General features: G+C 39.9%; 2 protein-coding genes and 1 long non-coding RNA gene across 4 annotated transcripts in view; 2 read left to right on the top strand and 1 right to left on the bottom strand.

Annotated features, from left to right (window-relative positions):
• The window catches only part of atf6 (activating transcription factor 6), a 31,416-nt gene extending 20,239 nt beyond the window's left edge, over positions 1-11,177 (top strand). The window contains exons 15-16 of the mRNA XM_077583743.1: positions 2,266-2,350; positions 9,895-11,177. Coding sequence (XP_077439869.1) covers positions 2,266-2,350; positions 9,895-10,091 — 282 coding nt within the window. The 3' untranslated portion in view covers positions 10,092-11,177. The remainder of the gene's footprint in view (positions 1-2,265; positions 2,351-9,894) is intronic.
• olfml2ba (olfactomedin-like 2Ba) lies at positions 11,171-21,644 on the bottom strand. Of its 2 annotated transcripts, none has more exons than XM_077583741.1 (8): positions 21,231-21,644; positions 19,711-19,974; positions 19,480-19,587; positions 17,209-17,376; positions 16,287-16,503; positions 14,726-15,604; positions 14,055-14,231; positions 11,171-13,289 (listed from the first exon to the last, which is right to left on the bottom strand). In XM_077583741.1, exons 1-8 carry the CDS (start codon positions 21,405-21,407, stop codon positions 12,673-12,675), a joined length of 2,607 nt encoding a protein of 868 aa, XP_077439867.1. In that variant the 5' UTR covers positions 21,408-21,644; the 3' UTR covers positions 11,171-12,672. The 2 variants fall into 2 exon arrangements, with proteins under 2 accessions (XP_077439867.1, XP_077439868.1); XM_077583742.1 differs by having other exon boundaries at positions 19,711-19,903; positions 21,231-21,397.
• On the top strand, positions 12,809-22,088 carry LOC144062390 (uncharacterized). The gene is made up of 4 exons (XR_013296394.1): positions 12,809-13,010; positions 19,510-19,696; positions 19,769-19,993; positions 21,165-22,088. It is a non-coding gene; the product is annotated as an uncharacterized LOC144062390 (long non-coding RNA).
• The last annotated feature ends 284 nt before the right edge of the window (positions 22,089-22,372 follow it).

A 22,372-nucleotide genomic window follows, 5' to 3' on the forward strand; every position in this document is an offset into this window, starting at 1 on the left:
ACTCATTGTGGTCACTTTCATTTTCAAAAATATGTTCTCGTGCAAAGTTCTATTTGTGTGTGTTTTGTTTCCTGGGTTCCTGGATCTACGTATTTGAAAGTATGGGGGGGCTTTTTTCCCCCCCACACTCCGTATGTTGTGATTACAAGACTAGCCAAGGTTCTGGATTGAATTTGGAATTTGAAGGCAATCATTATTAATTTTGACTTTTGTCTTGTGGATAGTTGATACCTTTTTTCCCCCCTCCCCAGCACTTTCAGCTCGTTGTTCATGTTGCGCCGACCCGTTCCTGTGGAACCCTATATCACGTTAAGCCCTTTATAGATAAACAAGCACCTGTGGCCTCCGTTTGAGCGTGAAACGAGATGAGGTGATGGAAAATTTACCTCTCGAGAAGAAAATGGAAGTACTCATACTTGTTGTGTTATGGCACCTTGCAGCTAAGGGTGTATTGGGGTGACGTGGTGGAAACACTCACTTGAGGGTCTTATCCATAACGTTCCAAGGCAAACGTACCTGTCGTCATGGAGCCTGAAACTGAAAGTCCCTTGATAATGAGCAGTAATGTACATATTTTCTTACACAGTGAAGAACCTGCTCATTTGGGTCATTTAAATCTCTTATTCGTGGCTTCCAGCTTAGTCTTGTGCCACGAACATGTCATGCTGTAAATCTTTTATTTAAACTGCATGTTCGTGCAACACTAATGATTACTTCTTAACAGCTCACAGCTATTACGGCAATATAAAACACCATTAATTAAGAGTAATAAAAATGATTGACATTGCATTGAGAGAGAAATGACCCGGCTAAATGAGAGTATACACGAGCAGTGAGCACATTATATTGGTGTGTGAACATTAGGGTAGTTTTGAACAAAATGACACCTTATTTGTTATATAAGCCATTGGAGCCGCCAAAGTTGGAACCGCCTGTTGGTCTTCCAAATTGAATTACAACATAAAAGTTTGTTGTTTCATTGTGGAACATCTTGTATATCTGAAAATTTTGTAAAACTTCAGCATATATTTTGAGCTCAGTAGTTCATGACCAACATTAAAATAGACACTTAGTAGAAGCCTAAATGTAACAAACCGTTCTTAGAAATTAAATGCAAATGTATTGACCTTGACATTTGAATATAATTGACATGTTCCATACCAGCGATTATTTCTGTCATACCACACTTTGAAAATCATGTATCTTAACGATTGACTTGACAAGGCATGTTGGCTTTTCTTTGGCAGGGAGAAATATGATGGCTACAACCAGGAGCTCTTTTGCCAATTTGCTAACATGGTTAAGATGATCAGTATAACTCCATATTGTCATCAATAATAAATTATTAGGGTATTTTAATGCCCTAGTAAAACAATAATTAATTTCCATATGTGTATGGTCAGGATGGCCTCGCAAAAAAAAAGAAGTTACTCTTTGACTACCCCATTAATTATTTTGTTTATGCCATTCAATTATCTTGCCATTTTCTTTAAATGGCCATTCATAGGGTAAGTAATTTTTGGGGGGGGGGGGGGACATCCTCCATGTATAGCACTTTAATAATGTTGCCTTTACCACTAATTGAGGATTCATCCTGGCCAAGGTCTGACTTTAAAACAGATTCACATTATTTCCCATGGGAAATAGTTTTGAAATGAAAAATTGTCGCCGCTTGCCCCGCTAAATAATAAATTATACTAAAAGCCAAGCCTACTAGTGAGAGTGGATTTATCCTTCACAAATTTTATGTTTGATGTTGATTTCGTATTCTAGTCCCGATATTTGGGCTTGTTGACAAGTATAAGTGGTTTGGCACACAATATTGGCATCGCTCTACCCTTGTATCCTGTAGTAATGCTCTCACTGATCTCATAGTAACCTCAATAAAACACATTGTGTCATACCGTATGAATCTGCAATTAGTGGCGATGATAAACACTCGCCCGTGTGTTTGCATGAACACACTACACTCAGCCGCAGTAAACATTAAATTCTGACCTCCATCTCTTGAGTACTCTTAATGTCATAAATGAATCACTTTGCCATTTTCGTCTCTTGGGAATGAAGGACAGAAAAAGTGCTTTGCAAAGACTATTTTGATTATAGGCTGCAGCGTGGAAATTTGACTCAGTTTGTGACATTTCTAAGAAATGAACAGTATTGACCACAGGGATCTTTTCAGCACCCTGAAATGAGAAGCCTCTAATTTATAAAAGGATAATACTAGTTGAATACTTTCCATAACCTTCTCATGTTGGTTCTCAGGATCATCTGCTACTTCCTGCCACCAGCCACAATAAAGGAAGTCGCCCGAAGATGTCTGTGGTGTTGCCTGCTATGAACATAAACGGTAAGTACTAAGGATTCTACACAACAGTTGTGGAAATGGATCAGTCAGCACTTGAACGTGTGCAAGGCGAGCCGGGAGCTCAGTAACGCTGCAAATGAATGCCTTACTTGTACTTTTACCACGTATAATGAAAAACATCCATGACCTAACTTATTGCATGTGTGTTGCCTGTTAAAATGTAATATCATTATTGTTGGGATTTTTTTTATCCAAAATATTTTACATCTGGAGTCCTCCGTGCCCTTTGTCTAGTCCCTCAGCCTGTTCTCGTCCCTGCTGCATTTAGCAGAGCTGCAACGTGGCTGCACGGCCACTGTCCAAACCACATACAGGCACAAAGACTTTAAAAGAAACCAAAAATGCTTTTTTAGTGTTGAGATTTCCTTTTGGCGGTGGCTTTGCAAATCTTGTACTTGAAATTATTTAACAGATGCCAGGCCTGACATGTTTATTTAATAATGATGCTACTAAAAGGAATCTAAAGTAAATGAAAAAAAATCCCTTTAAAAAAATTTTTTGGAACTGTGTGAGGCAGCTTTGAAATCCCAAATCCTCCCAGATATCATTTTAAGTTTGACTTGTATATATTAACAAGAGTAGAACCCCACTCCCCCTCAAAAATGGACAGAACTTAGAACCCCACTCCCCCTCAAAAATTGACCGAACTTCTGGAATTTGCTGTATCAAAGCAAAGAATTGCACCTCATTTTCCACTTCACCTCATCGACTCAGTATGGACTCACTTTTGCTAAATTACAAAGCTAAAAACGGCCATGCTAATGTTAGCGAATTCTGCGCCGTTTCTTAGCTCTCAATGCTACAAATACTCCGTATTCTCCACTTTGCTGCAGCGGCTCATTTTCAATGCTAGAAATTACAAAAATAAATACACATGCTTGCATTAGCGTACTTTTGCTGTTTCATAGCTCAGGGATGTGATTTGACCAAAGTGAAATTATCTGAAAATTTAGCCGGGGGTCTGGGGGCCGCTGGCACCCAGCTAGGTCCAGGGCAGTGCCCTGGTGGGGGGACAAGGGGCCCGGAGCTCATGGGTTTTCCGTGTTTTTAAGTACTTTCAATGCACTCACATGACACAGAAATAGACAAAACAACAGCATAAATTTTCAATGTATATTGAACTATCCCATATAAAATGGCAACTCAAAATCAGTCACATTCAAAAACATTGGACTGCCTTTGCTTTTAAAAACTATCACTGAGAATATCATCATATCTAACTAATGTGATTACTAAGTTAACACATAAATAATGTTGAAGAGTTCAAATTTCATGAACAAATAATTGTATCATGACCAAATGAAAAGTAACTCATATTAGAGCATACCACAAATGTCTTTGTTATAGCAGAAGATGTTATCTGTCGGAGTCATGTGCATACACAATGAAATACAAAAAATAAAAAAAAATCTGATTTTTTTTTTGGGGGGAGATAAAAAAAGCGGAATTCCGCGAATTAGCGGAAAAATCACATCCCCGATAGCTCCCTCAACTTTGCTGTAGCAATATTTGCATATGATTACACATGCAATTGAGACTTGACCTTGTTGTGTATTCTACTCCGCAGTCTCCACTTGCTGCGGCAAACTGTTTTCTTGGGTAGAATTGACTGAAATAAATACACACGCTATTGTCAACTTGCCCTGTTCCGGTTTCTTACCTTTGGATGCTGCAGTATTCTACTCCACTGTCTGATTTGTTGCAGCGGTCTGTTTTCATACTACTTGCGGTTTCCTCTCAAATAAAACTAGTCTCCCTATGTCAGACAGCCACATACTGAGAAGTAAATATTGAAAAGCCATCCTCCATTGTATAGTATGTTCGAGGTTCTCTTTACTGATGCGTTCAACGTGGCATGGTTTACACAATTTCCCATTGTACTATTTGAGATGGAAAATCCACCCCAAACCAAGCTGAGTTGTTACCGTGCGGTGGAAAAGTTGCATTAGTTTGCAAGTAATGAAGTGCAAGCTCACTTAACTTATCTAATCTTAACACGGCGGCTGTGGGCCATCTCTGGTGGATACCAGGGACTTTTCCTTGAGCCCGTTTGGAAAGAAAAACTGGTAGACGAGAGGTAAAACCCCCATCGGTGTCTGTTACACTTAGGTCACCATTTGGCTGTCACCCGTCTTGAGAATCGTTCAAGTGTGCATACGTTTTATTTCTATGAGTTCATAAAGTTCTTCTCCAAGATCTGCTGCGTCGTCATTTCCAAAGCATGTCAGTAGAGACTCGTTGGAAGTAGTGGCACATCTGGCACATGGCAGTTTTGATCTGTTATTCTGTTGCCCTTTCTCTTATCTGTCTATGGCAGGTAGCCAATAGCATATTTGCTCAATTTTCTAAGCCAATGGAAACAAATGAATCATTATAAAAGTGTCGTAGTCGGCAAAGAAGACATAACAATGTAAGGTAAACATTCTAATTGTAAAATGCTAGACCACTTTTATTTATTTGTTTGTTTTAGCTAATTGATGAAATGAAGTCCCAAAAAAGGCGCCATTCGAAATGAAATCGAAACGTTTGGAGCAATTTTTCTCACAAAACAATGTTCATATTTTGCACAAGCATTCATGCTCATTCTCCAAATTTCCCCCAAAGATTTTGAAGAAAACCAGAGTTGAACATTTTGCCTCATGTTGGCGAGGGTGAGGACTTTGACACCAGGTTTAAGTTAGCACAAATGCAAGCGCAGCAGCTGCTGCTCCAGATGCCACAAGGCGAGCAACCAAAATTGTGATGGTGACTCTTTGGTATGGCTCCGCCTTCTCGCCTGGACTTTTTTTTTTTTTTTCTCTAAGCTTCCAGGCGATTAAATGCAACTGGGTGAGCGACATTGTCCTCTCATTGGAGCTTGATTATTCCACAGTGGATCCTAATACTTTCCAGCTCCCTGTTGAGGAATGCCTTTCGCTTCCAGTCACTAAATGGTTTTCATCTGGCGGTGGACAAATTTAATGTGCAGTGATCTTTAGTTACCAACTGAACAGTATAGCCTTTGAAATACATACAAAGGTTTTGAGTAAAAGTTACTCGACCTTTTTGGCTTCTCTCCGGGGTTGTATCAGACTGAGCAGTGGCTCCTTATAAGGACTGCGTGTGTGTTTATTTAATGAGCCGTAGAGTTTGAAAGTAGCTCAATCAAGTGGAAGTGACATGTTTGGAGGAGAGGAATGTTTGGGCGATGACATCATTTACAGGTGGATCAACCGTGGGAGACAGTCTATTTACTCTTGAGTGCATGGGCTCTGCGGCTAACCGGCAGCAGTCACTTGGGGGGTTCAAGGTAAAACGCCGGATTCAGATTTTCCTACTTTCCTAATCTAAACAGTGCATCCCCATTAGAGCTCTCCGCAGCATGATTGATTCTCTTGTGCTGTACTTACTAAGTAAATGTGCCTTGGTGCTATGTTTCAGATATCATCCACTGGATGTGATATGAAATGGTGACAACATTTGAGATCTGATTCACGGGGGAGTATAACCAATTCTGTCTCAAAGATCATTACAATTGTGAAAAAAGGCTTTTTTGGCTCCTTCCACGGTTCCTACTAAACAGTATGCGCCAAGGAAATTCACCGGATTGTGCCTAAATTTGAACCAGGTGTACTACCATGGGTTCTCAAGCTTTTTGACTCCAGGGACCCTGTACAGGGGAGCATTTTTTCTCCAAGAACACCCCTGCCCCCCACACCCACACACAATCACCACCCCATAACTAACACCAAAGTGTACTCCTAAAATCCATCCTTGCCGCTAAGGAATTAAAATGTTGTATTTTATTGAGAAAATAATCATCACAATAGAAAGGTGTAAGAAGTTGGGAAAGCTGGAAAAGATGCTCCTATTAAAATTATTTGAAATTACATTAATCACGTTGTAGCCTATAAAACACCCTAAAAAAGTGTATTGATTAAAAATGGCACAAACATAACAGAATTAAATAGAATGTAAAGAATGAAACACATTGTGCAGCTCCTTTTCGTATGCGTTCCTTAGCCACCGGGGGCAGTGTAATACATACAGCTATAAACAAAGAGGACGGTCACCACTGTTCAGTAAGCTGAAGTAATATTTATTGGGGTGTTTTTTTTTTTTTTTTTGCATAAGATGAAGATTTACATGAGTATTGTTGGATTGTCTGTCTATATGTGTTGCTGCACTTTTGTGTTCAAATATTATAACGCTGTAACATCGCTGCTATCTGTTAGGCCAATAATGTTTTGCTTGTGCGTTCACATTAAGCTAGCAGACTCTTAAAGGCATATGTTTTAAATACACAACATGTTTGGTGATAAACTGATTGAAAGCAAACATTGTTTGTTTGCTTTTTGGAAGAACTGTTCACAATCTTCCAAACTGCTACTTGTGGTGAACTGAGTTCGCTAGCAACATCTAGCGCTCGTTATCTTAAATTGGCTTCTTCTTTTGGACTGCAGATTATGCATTTTGGAGGCATTGGTTAGTGTATTTGCATCCTTTCCTGGGTTAAAAATGTTAGGTCATTATCAGGTCACCCATAAACGTCACGAGTAATTAATTGTGCGGCTCCTTTTGGTATGCGTTCCTTAGCCACCGGGGGCAGTGTAATACATACAGCTATAAACAAAGAGGACGGTCACCACTGTTCAGTAAGCTGAAGTAATATATATTGGGGGTTTTTTTGTTTGTTTTTTTGCATAAAATGAAGATTTACGTGAGTATTGTTGGATTGTCTGTCTATATGTGTTGCTGCACTTTTGTGTTCAAATATTATAACGCTGTAACATCGCTGCTATCTGTTAGGCCAATAATGTTTTGCTTGTGCGTTCACATTAAGCTAGCAGACTCTTAAAGGCATATGTTTTAAATACACAACATGTTTGGTGATAAACTGATTGAACGCAAACATTGTTTGTTTGCTTTTTGGAAGAACTGTTCACAATCTTCCAAACTGCTACTTGTTGTGAACTGAGTTCGCTACCAACATCTAGCGCTCGTTATCTTAAATTGGCTTCTTCTTTTGGACTGCAGATAATGCATTTTGGAGGCATTGGTTAGTGTATTTGCATCCTTTCCTGGGTTAAAAATGTTAGGTCATTATCAGGTCACCCATAAACGTTTTCCTTTAGCGTTGGCGCCAATGTGGCTCCGGATTACTTTGCGGCATACTTGCCAGACCTCCAGTCTTTATCAGGCTGCAGCGGCTCGCTGTGTCACTGAAATGTTGTGGAACACCTCCAGATGGTATCTGTGAAGGCGGCCGTGTAGAGGCGGAGGGCAAATTTGGCAGCTTCACAAAAGGGTCTGATGTTGTCTCGTGGTTGTTCCATTGTGCCCTTCAGACTATTATTAGGGTCATTCGGTGAAAGACCGAGTGTTGATAGTAAGAGGAAACAAATAAAGGCCCTGAAATAGGATGTGATCTCTCTAGATCCGAGCCCGTAAATTATAGGGTAAGTATTAGAATTGCGGTGTCTTTTAAAAAGTAATTGTAGGCTAGAGATAGTTGAGCTTGAAGTCTCAAAACAAAAACAGGAATTGGCATACATCAACCTAAATTTTCTTGCAGCATTCTGTATGACAGTCACCCGTTCATTCTCCGAGATCAGTTGCAGTCTTAAGTGTGCATGACACCCTTGTAGACATGTTTGATAGATATGACCTGCGCTCTTTATGGAGTAGATTCTTATAGCTTTGAAATTGGCAATACTCACATTATATATATATATATATATATATATATATATATTTAAAAAAAAAGTCTCTTGACATATTGGTTGTATTTATTTTCAAAGTACAACTAACTAAGACTAAGGCTGATCGTTTTTATGTACTTGGAGCCAAAAACACTGCACAACTGGACAAAGAGGCGTGCAGTCGTTTCTGACATCTGGTTTTAACAAAGCGGCGTTACCAGCGTCACATTTCAACCAGCTCTCATCTCATTGGGCATTTTATTCACAGCGGCTGCCTATCTTATTGAGATCCAATGCAAGAGCTGAAATCTGTCCTCTCCTAAGCACATTTTCAGTGGCGAGTGGATTAAAATTCCTAAAGCGCCACTGCTGTTCGCCCACTCAGGGTAGCCTCTACAGACTGGATCAACCTGAAAGTGTTATCTCACAAACTCCGATAAAGCTGAGTAGGGTGAATCTTGCTTTTAAATAGCCAAAGCGTAACAGATCTTCAGCTTTGGATCCCATCCAAAGAGGTCTGCTAAGTGTGTTTCACTGCAGGTGCGAAGGATGAATCTCAGCAGTAGATGTGAGGTCATAGTCAGGACAGACATTTAATGACATGAACACCTGCGGAATCTTCCAGACAGTACAAGGAAAATCCTGTATTTTCCCTCCAAAAGAGAACCCTGTGAAGATGCTGTGGAGGAGTCTGATTTTTTTTTTGCACAGGTGGATGGAAAAATAGAGCACACTTGAAACAGTCTGGTGCTCTCTTGATATATTTGAAAACCTCTGGGGTGGACTCTTTAATTTAATCTTAGTGACACTGTTATTCTTCTTAATAGATTCCCTTTCCTTTTGGATTTTGACAAGCATAGCTTTTGATGGACGTTTGTCTCCAATGTTTAAAAAACAAAACAAAACACATGCTTGTAAATTTCAAGATGGGTCAGTTAAGTTACGGTCTCGTTCCTAACCGTCTCCTCTTCTAAACCCACAAGGGGCCCAATAGCTCTGTATCCCCCACTCGATCTCTCACCGCTTTTTCCTCGCAAATATGCGTGTCCAGCTCACGTAGGAAGCCGCTTTGTCTTATACGAGGGAGAAATCCAGCGTGACTCACCGTCCAGATTCCCATCAGTAAGCGAGCCTCCAGCTGCCTCAAAAAAAGTCCTTTCTCAGTCTTTATTTTAAGGCCTGACGATTAGAATTTGACAGGAGAGAAACTGGTAGATTATTTGCAATTGTACATATTAACTCATTTGCTCCCAAAACCGTATACGTTCTATTTTAAATATTACCATGTTCCCAAAGACGTATTTATACGTTTGTTGTTGTTGTTTTAATGCTAGAGCATACAGAAGGCTTTGGTGCAGCCTCTGAAATGAAGAGAATGCTTGGCAATGGTAGTTATTACAAAAAAAAGGCCAGCAGGTGGCAGCAGAGTATAAGAGATCAACCAGGGCCATGTTGCTCTTCCCCCCACTGTTTTAAACAGATTTGTGAATAATGACAATTCTAATGCTAATTGCTGCAAAACGGAAACTGATAGAAATATACATTTTTTTCCTGATGAAACTTTCCTGAGACTCTAATCTTTCTTTTGGTAGGTTCCGTGTTTTTATAGCAATAGAACGCAATATTCTGTGGGCCTTGCAAAATCAGTCAAAATCCAGTAGGTTGCTTCAGTGAAAATGGCTGGGAGTGAATGAGTTAAAAATGTCTGGCATTTTAAAGATCTGTGATCGGCCAGATAATTGTGATTGGTGCACCCCTAATGTGTGTAATCAAAAAGCCACTTTTCTCCCATGCGTGCCCTTTTTATGTAATAACGTATTTACATCTTCTTATCTCCCCTTACAGACAGCATCATCGATGACAAGGAATTTGAGGTGATGATGCAGATCGATTGCGAAGTGACCGACACCAGGATCATCCACATCCGCTCAGCCACCATCCCGCCAATGCTCCGGGTCAACCGCACACAAACCTTTTATCAGAATTCACCGGCAGACGCCCAGGCCGCCCCTCCTGTCGGCGTGCTCATGGGGTCGGCCTAGGGTCACTGTCGAAACTCGACAGTAACCATCGGTAAAAACGAAACAAAAGACTTGGAAGTAAAATCGATAGTTTGCATCGGTCCAGTCGCCACATTCTTTGTTGTGGCCTGAATTCCGGAAGGTACCCTGTAAGTGTTGGGAGATAGCTCCTTGTGTAGCTGCACTAACTTCCCCGCATAACCTCAGACGTCCCACGTACAGGTAATTGCTTAGCAGCAGGGGGCTGAGCAGTGAACCCTGAGTCACCCCATAGCAGCTCTATCCTCAAGTCCACTTTTTGTTCCTCATAGTTGGATCAACCAGGCTAAAGAATAATACTGAAACATTTCAACATATACAATATACATCTTTTTTTCTTTTTTTGTGCAAAATTTGATTTGTGCCATTTTTACAGAAAATTTTGTACGTATAAATTCTGAAGAAATATTGCAGGAGATTGAACACAGCTACATACAGTAAGCTCAGGAAGTCACATATTCTCTAACATCTGACCACTATGTGTATTCGCTTGGCGTTTTTTGTTTTTCTACTCGATGAAGAATTTTGCTTTATTTGAAAATATTTTAACAGATTCAGATGTACGTATTTATTTCTATTGTCGTGACCTGTGACAAAATTGTATGTTTTCATGTGTGTCTTTGTGTTGCATTGTGTAAAAGTTTTGTTTTACATGGACTGGGTTCTCAGATTTAATGAGTTCAAAAGCTGTCCTTTGGGGGAGAAATGTGAAAAAAAGTATTGCACTTTTCATACTGAATTTAAAACAATGTTTATATAGTGATGTTATGACTAAGTTGTAGTTTGCACTGCAGTGCAGATCTGGGAGGGGGTTCAGTTTTCATTTGTAATTGTAAAAGGAATTAATTGCGTTTTCACAGTCTGTGCTGATAAATTAAGTCCAGCTCTGTTTTGCTACATGCTTATTTTCGCCCTATATTTAATTTTTAAACACTGCCTTCCTGTCGGCGTGTGTTTCAGAAATATATTTTTGATTCCCACGTAATGTCACAGCAAACCAGTTGTACTCAATAGAAGATGTGTGTTTTGTGCATACACCAAAAATAAACACTGGATTTTCTGTATGCATATCAGATGCTTTATTTATTTTTGGCTGTGCTTTTGATTTCAGTCTGTTGTTTTCTGAAGCTGACAACATCACCCTCTAACAGTCTTCCAGATAAAAAGGTGCATTTAGTTTTTCTGAATTACAGGAGCTTTTTACAAAACATGTATAGAATGTAAGAACTTGTGCACACAAAATTTGTTTGGGAGGCACTAAGGAATTGTAAAGGTAACGTACAGTGGATGGAACCTTATTTTGAAATCTACAGGAAAGTACCGGACTGATCGTTGTAACCATTTTATTTTGGTGAGTTTCTACTTCCTGTTTTTGTGAGTTGTCGGAAGGTTACTTTTAGCCGTTAGTTTGCTAGCCACCGACTATTTGGCCATAATATACTTCTCTCAGGTGGAAAAAAAACACGTAAGCGTTACATTCTAATATGTGTTAAATGTCTACTCTCAGGTGAAAAAAACGTAAGCTTTACATTCTATTATGTGTTAAATGTCATTTTAGACATTTGTATGAGTTAATGTTTAAAACTGAAGGCTTTAACATGAATACTGGTTACGTGCTGGTTAGGTGGCGCTCCAATGGCAATGTTGAAAGTTGGCCCAATGGAACTTCATGTCTCACTGTAGAGTAATTGACACATACATTTATCTAAAAGGGTTTTTATTATCATAATATGCCCTAGTGGTGAGTTGTTTTGTTTTTAACAGATTAATACTCTTCTACCTACATTAACTGGTAAAATTCTAATTCAAATTAAATCATTGCTTGTACGATTAAAAAAATAAAATTGTTTCTGGAGAGCAACTCCAGTTGGAAATTATTTTCAAAGTCGACCAAACTTCCATTTGGTACTGTATAAATGGCTCTTCTACATTGATCTGAAGGGGCTAGTATGCTCTGTTAAGCCAGCCGCACACCAGGTGACTTAGCCGAATGCTAATGAACGATTCAGTCGCATTTTGTGCAGTTGAACTATTTCAAAAGCTAAATTTAGCTTGGGATTTTTACAGAAACGCAGAGCGTCTATGAGTGGCTAAAACACTCAAGTTAACAGTCAACAAAGGTTATGTTATTGTTTGACAATGTATTTTTACGACTAGTTTAGTGTAACAAAAAGTCATGCATTGGTAGAAATGTTGTCATTTGTGTTTTCGAGGTCATATTGTTTTTTTCCATTGACAAATGTGTTATGCCGTTTGTGGTTTAATGAAAAATTCTTGATTATGTAAACTCAGGATGTCACCTTTTTCGTAGAAAGTTTGGTTTTGACGGTAAGTGTGCAAGGTTCACTTGTCAACTGTTTGTGTTTGTAATTGGTTTTGTTTATTTCAGTCATGTCTGTCAGTGTGCGGCTAGCTTTACACTACAAAATAATGATGTGTTGCCTGACCAGTGTGGCTCACTTTTTTATTTAAATTCCGGTACAAATTGAACAAATAGCCATTATAGGCCAGTTGGACTGATCTACAATCCATTTAAGAATTGACATTTTCTACAATTAAAGGCTTAATTGGCGTCTACATATGCTAACTTAATATCGTATGTAACTTGGTGTCCATTGTCCCATGCGTACAATACGCCCTCTTTGGGGTTATAGTCAATTTGGGTCGTGTAGGTATAATTGTTGGTGAAAGGCATTCTGGGAATCATCTGAGTGTTGGTGTGCGTGTCAAATGCGTATTCCAAGTTGGCATCCTTTCGGTTGTAGCTGTCAACAGCGTACAAGACGCCACACACAATGAAGCAGTTCCCGTAGTGGTTTCTCCTCAGCCCGGTTCGCCACGTCGTCTCCCTCTGCATGCTGAGGTCCACTGGGTTCAGGCGGCTCAGGACAACCACTTCCTGTAAGTAGCCCTCATCATCCATCGCCGGGTAGATGATCCAAAGGCCGCTCTCGTCTAAAGCGAAGTCGATGTCTGAATGACTGCGCCACTCCCACGCCGCCGTCGATTCTTCCATCACGGCGTCGTGCAGCATGGTCCAGGCGGCCACGTAGCGCCGCTGCAGGTCAAATTTAATGATGTCTCGGGAGAAGGCGCGGTTGTAGAAGAAGGCGCCGTTGTACACCACGTGACCGGTGCCGATCCAGTTGTAAGGGAGCTTGTAAGAGTTGGTAAAACGGCCTAGAGAGAGACACAAAAGACAATTTTAGGAGATGTTGGTGTTTTGTCTAGGTGTGAAGTATCTTAGCAAAGTACGAGCCTGGCCTTTTCCTAAAATGGCTGCTTCAAATCAATGGATGGATGATTTCCTGTTCAATTTTGTACACGGGTCCTTGTTCTGATATGATAAACATTCGACGTATGTCATGTTGATCAGTCAAAATGGTCTTGTGGGGACCACGGCACTTTCCAAAAGGTGGATACTTAGCAAGTTTATTTCTAAATATTGGTGAGATGTTTTTTGTATTTTGAGCACCCAAACCCAGCCGAAAGGTGATTGATTCATCAAGAGAAGAAAAAACACACAATCTGTCTGGTGCCTGGTGCACAATAATGAAGAATGACTAAAAATAAGATGAGGAAAGGACATTTGTTGTTATAATGGTCTGGTGTATAACAGTGAAGAAAATAGTAAACAGCCAAGAAAAAATCTAAATAGGAAATTTGTTGGATTAGGTGAAAAGGCCAAAGAAATGAGGACGTTCGGAGATAACAAAACAACCTACAAAATATACAAAGAGGATGTTTGTTGAGGTTGGCAACATGCTCTAAGAACGTTGATAAACAAGTTATAGGAGTTGGTGAAGTGGGCTGGAAAAGGAATACAGAAATTGTAGGAGTTGATAAAAGGCACTAACTAGGAGAGGATAGAAAATTATTGGTTAAGTCCTTGGGAAAGGTAAGAAGGAATAAGTAAAACCAAAAGGATCAACAAAAATGCTTCACCTTTTTTGAAAACCTCCATGTTCTGGAATTCCAGGAGGTTGTTCCCATAATAGAAGTTAGTGACATAAATCCTGTCTTTGTCTGACTTGGGATCCTTCATCCAAGCCCCTTCGGTCCTGCCGTAGTTGTTGTGAGTCACTGGTTCGGAGATGGTTGCCAGGGTGTCCTTACATTCCTCTGCAAAAGACCCCCGAGTGTTATGAGTAGGGATTTAGAAGAGCATCAACATCTTCCAGACCCACCTCAAAGACTCTGACAATAATTACTCTAACAGGCTTTTATTTGAACCAGCCTGACGCACGCAAGGTTGCCACATTGGCACAAAACGGTCCAAATAATACTCTATTGTACTATTTGAGCATTGTTGGACCTTTTCCCATAATTGATAGTGTCGATTTCTACCTCTTTTGTAGGCCTCAGTCAAGCTGGTTATATCATTTACAAGTATTAGTCTGTTAGCCAGATAGTACAAAAACTACTGAACCAATTTTGTTGTAGCGTGAGGTGTGGGCCTAGGAAGAACTCCTTAACATTTGGTACAGATCATAGATTTACATTCTTCTGTAATTTCTCAGTACTTAATGACTCAACCCATCCATTTTCTACAGCAGATCATGTTCAGGGACATAGATGTAGTGTCCATGCAACAGAATTATGAGGAATCATTTTACCTGGTTTTCTTGTAGTCGCTCCCTCCTGCCTTTGCATTATGTCATCAAACTCCACATCCTCCTCTTCCTCCTCCCAGCTGATCTTGTACTTTCGTTTTACAGAAGGCGCCCGACCGGGGAGGGTCGTGGCCGTAGTGGTTGTCGTCGTAGTGGTCTTGGGAGTGGCGGTAGTGGCCGGAGGAGAAGTTGTTGCAGGTGTGGTGGTGGTGACAGGTAGGGAAGTTTGTGGAGGCCTCTCTGTAGAAGATACTGGAAGGGAGGTTGGTTCATAGGCTTGTGGTGTTGTGGGGGCAACCTCTGTGACTGTAGTTGTTGGACTGTTGGTAGTTTGGGTCCCAGTGTTGGTGGTCACATTCTTCACAGTGGAGCTTGGTGCCCCTGTGGTTTGCATTTGATCACTCATCTCCAGGTTTTGGGTTTCCATTGTGATTGTTTGTGTACTACCTGTAGGGGTTGTCTTATCATCGGCTTGGGTTGCTATGGTCATCTCCTTGGTAGTTACTTCTGGGGAAGGGTCCGCTATCAAAGTCTCTTGGCTGATGTCCGAAGGAACGGATTGCAATGCAGAGTTCATTGTAGTGGGGTTCGTGGAGGTTGTGTAGGGAGCAAACGTGACTTTGCTTGTTGCGTTTGTGTCACTCTCGACCCATTTGGAAACGGATGGTGTATCAATGTCTTGGATCTCTGCACTCAGATCTTTTGTTAGGGTTGTATCCTGGCTGGCCTTCTTGGAGTCATGAACGAGGCCAGTCGTCAAGGGGTGGTATGACCTCGGCTCTGCCCTCTCCCTGGGACGCGGACGAGCTTTGTGTTGAAGAAGGTTCTCCTCAATGAGGAGGTCGATCGGACCATCGCCACTGAATCCGTGATACTCAAAATCTGCAGAGGGTGGAGAAGTTTAGGTCAAAGGCAGCTGAGGCCAATCGTAAACATTTCTGGTCATCCCTCTATGTACACATTTAATGCTACGTAAGGTGGGCATTCCGTCAATGTTGACAAAAGGACAATGACGGTCAGATACCATGGCGGACATCCTTTTCGCTGAGGGAATGACGAATGACGGATTGATGATTACAATGCCGTTGGACTTGAGATATTTTGACGGACTGACGATAACGGAAGGGTGTCCTGATTAGTGACGAATGCCAAATGACGGACGGTCAAATTTCATTGACGCGCCTACCTCTGATTATTACCACCACTTAGAGGTTTTGTTTTGTTCCTTTTCCCTAGGCGCGATGGCAAATGGTCGGATTAGAAGGATGGTACTCAACATCTTTGTCCATAAAAGTAGACTGACAGATTGATTACGCACAACAATTTTGAGGAATTTCTGCTTTTGCCCCAGAATAGAAAATTGATTTTGTTGTACATTTAGTAAGACAGAGATCCCACATTTTTTCGTTTGACTTCTTTATAAACGTCGTTCATTGCCACCAGCTGGTTCTTGTCAGAGTGCATGCTGATTATTGCAAAAACAAAGTGCTTGGACAAATACTCCATATCCTGTTGCTTGAAGACCTTGACCATGGCTATTATCCGGGGGGGCGGTGGCACTTACCGTTCTCTTCATGCTCCCCGTCGTCAGTGGCCATTGGTTCTGGCTCAGACTTGTAAAACGTCACTCCTCTGATAATCATCCCATTAAGAGCAGTCTTGGAACCATGAGAAACCTCCTTGTTGACCCCCTTTTTGTGAGCCGCGTGCGGCATCACCTTGGCGACCTGAGCCGAACCGTCGGACAGAGTTCTGGAAACAAACTTCTCCACATGCTTCTCCTGTTTGTAGACAGAGGAACAACTTCACAACAGTCCGGCGAGATGAAACGTATGTTTGAACAAAGTTTGCCAAACAAAAAAAAACGTTTTCATCAATAAATATTTATTTGGAGCAATAGTTGGCGCTCTTTGTGTAACGCTGAGATAAACTTGGTGGAAAAATAAGATAACAATAGGGACAGAGTTTGTTTTTGTTTATGGCAGTGAGCGCTTTGGCTAGTGTTGTCTAGAGTTTTGTAATTACTGGACATACACAGCGTTTTCAAACCAACAATCGAGTTTATGTATTGGACTCAGCAAAGGGCGCATCTTGTTGCCATGTTTTCATCATCACGTTAGATTTGTTCCACGTAGTTTCAATTTTCATCAATAACCTTGCGTAATGCCCCTGAGAGAGCATACCAGCATGGTGATTCAATTTTGGGGAAGAAGCCCACCCAACGCTCCTGGAGTAGATCGCCATTTCACTTGGATGCTGTCATGGGGTCAGCAGTGCTACAGTTACCCGGGCCTCCTTCTTATCAAGAAAAAAATTACATAATCGTCCATAGCTTTTTTTTAAATTAAAATCACTTTCCAAACTAGGATTTGTGACAAGACTCTTGTATCTAACAACCTATAAACATTAATACGATGGTTTCTTCCTTTTTGGATTGGTGACTAGCATCTGTTAACTTGGTTATGTGTCAGAGACATCACGTTTACCGTTGCTTTTTGAGACGTTTCTGGTCCTCCGAGTTTCTCTCCATCGTGATCGTCTTGGTGGTGTGGAGGTGAATGCGGGGCCGCGGTCCGCCTTTTAGCATCTTCTGTCTGCTTCGGTGGGTTCGTGTGGGTCTTTACCTCATCTTTGGTCTGTTTCAAGTCCATCACCTTTACACAATTATGAACAAATGTGATTATAATGGTTAACATTAAACATCATTTCTAAATGTGAAAAGGAATATCGGTGATCGTGAAATCAGAGGATTTGGACAATTTGAAACTTCTCTGGCTCTAAACGATTTGTCCATTATCAAAATAGTTGTCAGTAAATTGATGATCAATTAATTGTTGGTACTCAGTTAATTTTGACACATCTAGTGTCATTAATTAAAAAAAAAAATGATGCTGCCTAACAGAATTTATGTGTAGAAAGTTTTGTTTCACCACAAAAAAAAATGTTTGTGTTCTGGATTTAAAACTTTTTTTTTTTAGATCTTTTGTTGGGCACTGACAAATACAACATATATCGTAGATATAACTACCTTAAACAATATTATATTTGGAATACAAATAATATCGTAGTGTCAGTTTACCAGAACATGTTGCTTGATGTCATCAGACAACAATGGTGAAGCAACATGTTTATTTTGGACAACCCTGCTCTAAGTAAATGTAAACAATAGTTAACGCGGCTTCATTCTTTGTGGGAATGTGACATCAGCTGCCATGTAATATGGTATAGTGTACAGTATAGTGTGTAGACTATGTACAGTAAAAATACTTCCAAGTCTAAATGGAGGCTCATTTTTCTCCAGGTTTTCCCATGCAAAAAAAAAAGTCTCCAGAGGCCACTTAGTGGGGAAAAGCACATCTATTTTCAGTGTGCCTAACAATGGTTGTGTCACATCTCATGTCACTTCAGCCAGCGAGTGGAAGCTCAGGTCAGCATCTACGCATTGCAAAAGCGTGACTAATGTGAGCGCGTTTTCCTCTTTTTGGATCTTTTCGCCTCCGCTGTGAGGCGACGACGCCATAATTTGTCCCGGCCATGATTACAATTGGGGTTTATTTTGAGTATATGGAGTCAGGAGACGCAGACCGCCACATTCTTCTGGGACTTTTATGTTTTCTGATGCAAGAATGAAGAGTTGCTATTATTATTATTATTATTATTATAGTAATATTTTGCCCCTTTCATACTATCTCAACCAGGTTTGAGACATGATATGGTATGCTAGTTGTTGTTTTATAACCCAATAGTTACACTAATGATTGTTATATTAAACATACGGTGATGTTCTTGTGACACTATATGAACATAAGTATTGGGACACCATAAGAAAATCTGTAACGTCTTCAGTTTACTGACATATGGTCATGTTCCTTCTGCTTGGATGAGTTTTCAGTCAAAGACAAGAACAGACCGATCTAGATGGTCAGCAACCAATCCATAACTAAAAAGACCTGAAGATCTTGTTAGCCAGGGGAAAGTGTTTGGAGAAATAATTTTTGTGTCAAACCGTGGCCATTTTAACTCATTTACTCCCAGCCATTCTCACTGCAGCAACCCCCTTTGCTCCCGGCTGTTTTACTGGATTTTGACTGATTTTGCAAGGCTCACAGAATATTGTGTTCTATCGCTATAAAAACATGGAAGATTAGAGTCTTCTTTCATCAGGAAAAAAAGTCTATTTCTATCTGTTTCCGTTTTGCAGAAATTAGCATTAGAATATAGCTAAGTTTCATCATTATTCACAAATGTGTTTAAAACAGTGGGGGAAACGGCTTGTTGCAACATGGCCCTGGTTGATCTCTTATACTCTGCTGCCACCTGCAGGCCGTTTTTGTAATAATTACCATTGCTTCAAGCATTCTCTTCAGTTCAGAGGCTGCATCAAAGCCTTATGTATGCACTAGCATAAAAAAACATATGAATATGGGAGCATGGTAATATTTAAAATGAAACGTATTTATACGTTTTTGGGAGCAAATGAATTAAACAGCGGCATACTAAAAACTCTTGACTGTGAACGCTGTGGTCAGGGTATGATGTCCTGTGCATTGCATAAAATTGTCCACATAGACATTCCAAAATCCTGTTGAAAGTGTCCGCAGAAGTATAGTTCCATAGTCGAGAGGACTGACTCTCTCTACTGGTGTAATGACCAGGTGTCCCAATACTTTTGTCCTCATGTCTGTTGAGGCCTAGCTGAAACTTCCTATAACTATTTCATCATGACACAAATTGGATCCTTCGTCGTCACCTGGTACCTTTTCAATGTGTGCCACACGGTCCACCAGATTGCTGACGATGGTGTGCAGCTTGGGTAGATCCATCCCATAATAGGAACCCTCCAGAAGCTCAAGGACGGTGGCCAACTAAAACAATCAAGTGGACTCGGTCAAAAGACGTGAACATCAACTGGAGACCAGAGTGCCAATCAAGCTCCGAGATGATCCTTTGAATTTTTTGGGGAGGGGGATGGAGGTGTGACACTTCACCTTGGCATCATCTTTCGCAGCCTCCCTAAGCTTTTTCAGCCTGAGCTCTCCTTCGCAGGGGTTGACTGCAGACGGAGGAGCGACGCAGGCGCACTTACACTCGGGACCGGACGTGATGGTCTCCACCGTGTACGAGTCGTGCGCGGTTGCGCTGCCCTCCTCTATCCGCCGGCAGGCGCTCCTGCTCAGGGGTCTGACAACACATTGACACCGACAGTCAGAGCCTTCCGAGAGGGCTTTCACTTTGTCATAATCACCCAGCAGCTACAAAGAGAAAAGGACGGTATGTATTTTTCCACCACGCTCAAGTTTGTGCACAAAAAGTTGTCAGGTGTCCCACGCAACATATGGTTAAATCCAGAAGGATTTTTTTTTTTTGCCTTTATACACCACCACAATAGATTTACTGTCAAATGAAACCAGCAGTATGTCATTGAAGTGTAGCCTGTCTTTAATTAAGTCATTTAATGCACAACCTCACTTCAATAGATGTACTGTACTTAGCTCAACTAATCAACAAACATAATATAATATAATATATATTTATATATATATAATAATCAGCAATGGTGAGATGAAAATATTTTCACAATTCTAATTGAATAATTTTAAATATAAACTAAAATTCTGAATTGCTTTAAAGTGCAATAGGTCAGGTCTTCCATAAATGTGAGAACGTGCTTTTATATATATATATATATATATATATATATATATATATATATAGATATATATATATATATATATATATATATATATAGATATATATATATATATATATATATATATATAACGAGCCTTTTAAAATGATATTTTCTTAAAAATTTATGGGGGGGAAAAATAGGTATTTAAATCATCGATTCATGGTTTATAAATCGATATTGGGCTCGAAAATCGATTCAATATCGATTATTCGTTTTTTTTTTTTTTAAACCCAGCCTAATTATTATATTATAGTATATTACATATGACCATTTAACAATATTCCATTGTCTTCAAAAAGTATCAAATTGCTTTTGTAGTATATTTAGGACCAACAGTTATTTCTGTCAGGCATTCATATCAATAAACAGTGAGCGCATTCCATTAGCAGTCAGAGATGCTCATCTATCATGTTTGACACATGCTGTGCCTTTCTTTCACTGCCACACTTTGCATCATTGTGATACCATTTTCTATTAAGAATTTTGTGTCTTGATTTGTTTGTTGTTGGATGTTACCAGCGGTTTGCACTTTGTACAATCCAACTGACACATCTGCCTTCTCTTGGGTAATCTTGACTTGTGTTGATGATCCACCGTCATCCACTTTAGTTGTCTTCATTTTGGTGAGACTAATGATGGCCTAGTTCACTTGCATTGAGATGACAGTTGGACTTGACTGAATGTTATCTGCTTAGCTACACTTCATTCACTTACTGTATCAATCTCACATTGATTTCAAATCCATTGCAGTGGTGTATAAAGGCAAACAATCCATCAGGACCCAACTGTATGATGCAACGTGAGCGCACACCTTACCTTGGAGAGGGTGTTTTGCCCGTCATCCGTCACCTCCTGCAGCTTGTTGGCACTTTGCCCTGCCTCTGTGTCAGTTTGCAGCCTGGAGTCTGCAGCAGCCAGGCTGTTTGGCGGCACGGCGACTCCGTGCGCAAAAAGCGCACAGTGCACTAAGACCACAACAAACCACTTCAACATGCTGCCAGTACTGTAGTCCCTTGGATGCCGATGTGAGAGAAAGAGAGAGAGAGAGAGAGAGAGAGAAAAAAGTTGCAGATTGTTCAAGTTAGCAGCCGAGAAAAGTCCTTGGCCTCCTCATGGCGAGTCCAGACTTTGGAGATGAGGTTCTATGAGGCCATGATGTCAATGCACTGATGGAGAGTGGAGGCAGGGAGAGCGCGCGTGTGAAAGCTGTGCGAGTGCCGACAAGAGGCGGGACCTGATGGAAGGAGTGAGGAGGAGTTCAACTCAAAATACATCAGCACTGTAGAAGTGTCAGGCAATGAACGTGTCCCGTGTTGTTGGACGTGAGCGACTGCTTTATTGGGTACGGAAAACAAATAATTAGAAAAAGTGCCTATTAGGATTCAGTGCATACATCTTGTATTGGCTCTGATGCCAAAGTGTGTGTACCTAATGTAGTGGCCGGTCAGTGTTTGTATTTTTCTATCTCATGAAGTTCTCATTGATTTAACAACATAACAAATTTGAATATACATTTTACACTTATTTGATCAAATATGTTGTTGATTAGAATTAAATCAATTCTATACAATATAATAATAATAGTATAAACTGTTTTATTATTAAAGGATTTTTTTTAATTGTTGCATTAATTTACTCTAAATACTAAAATTTAAAATAAAATAACTTCAAATAATAAACTTTTACATTATTTTAGCAAATTCCTCTCCTTAAGTCAGTTAATTAAAATGCTATTAATTTGATTCTCATTAAAAATGTTAAATGATTTTAAGTAATAAAATATATGAATACATGTAAAAACTTCACATATTATATATATATATATATATATTTCATGTTTTTATTACATAATTTCTTAATTTTAATTCATTATAAACACTGAAAAAAAGAGATTGTATGATTTAAAATATATATATATATATATATATGTTGTATTAATTTTGCAAATTCTTCCTAAA

This window comes from Vanacampus margaritifer, chromosome 13 (assembly GCF_051991255.1).
Source record: "Vanacampus margaritifer isolate UIUO_Vmar chromosome 13, RoL_Vmar_1.0, whole genome shotgun sequence".
NCBI classification, from domain to species: Eukaryota; Metazoa; Chordata; class Actinopteri; order Syngnathiformes; family Syngnathidae; genus Vanacampus; species Vanacampus margaritifer.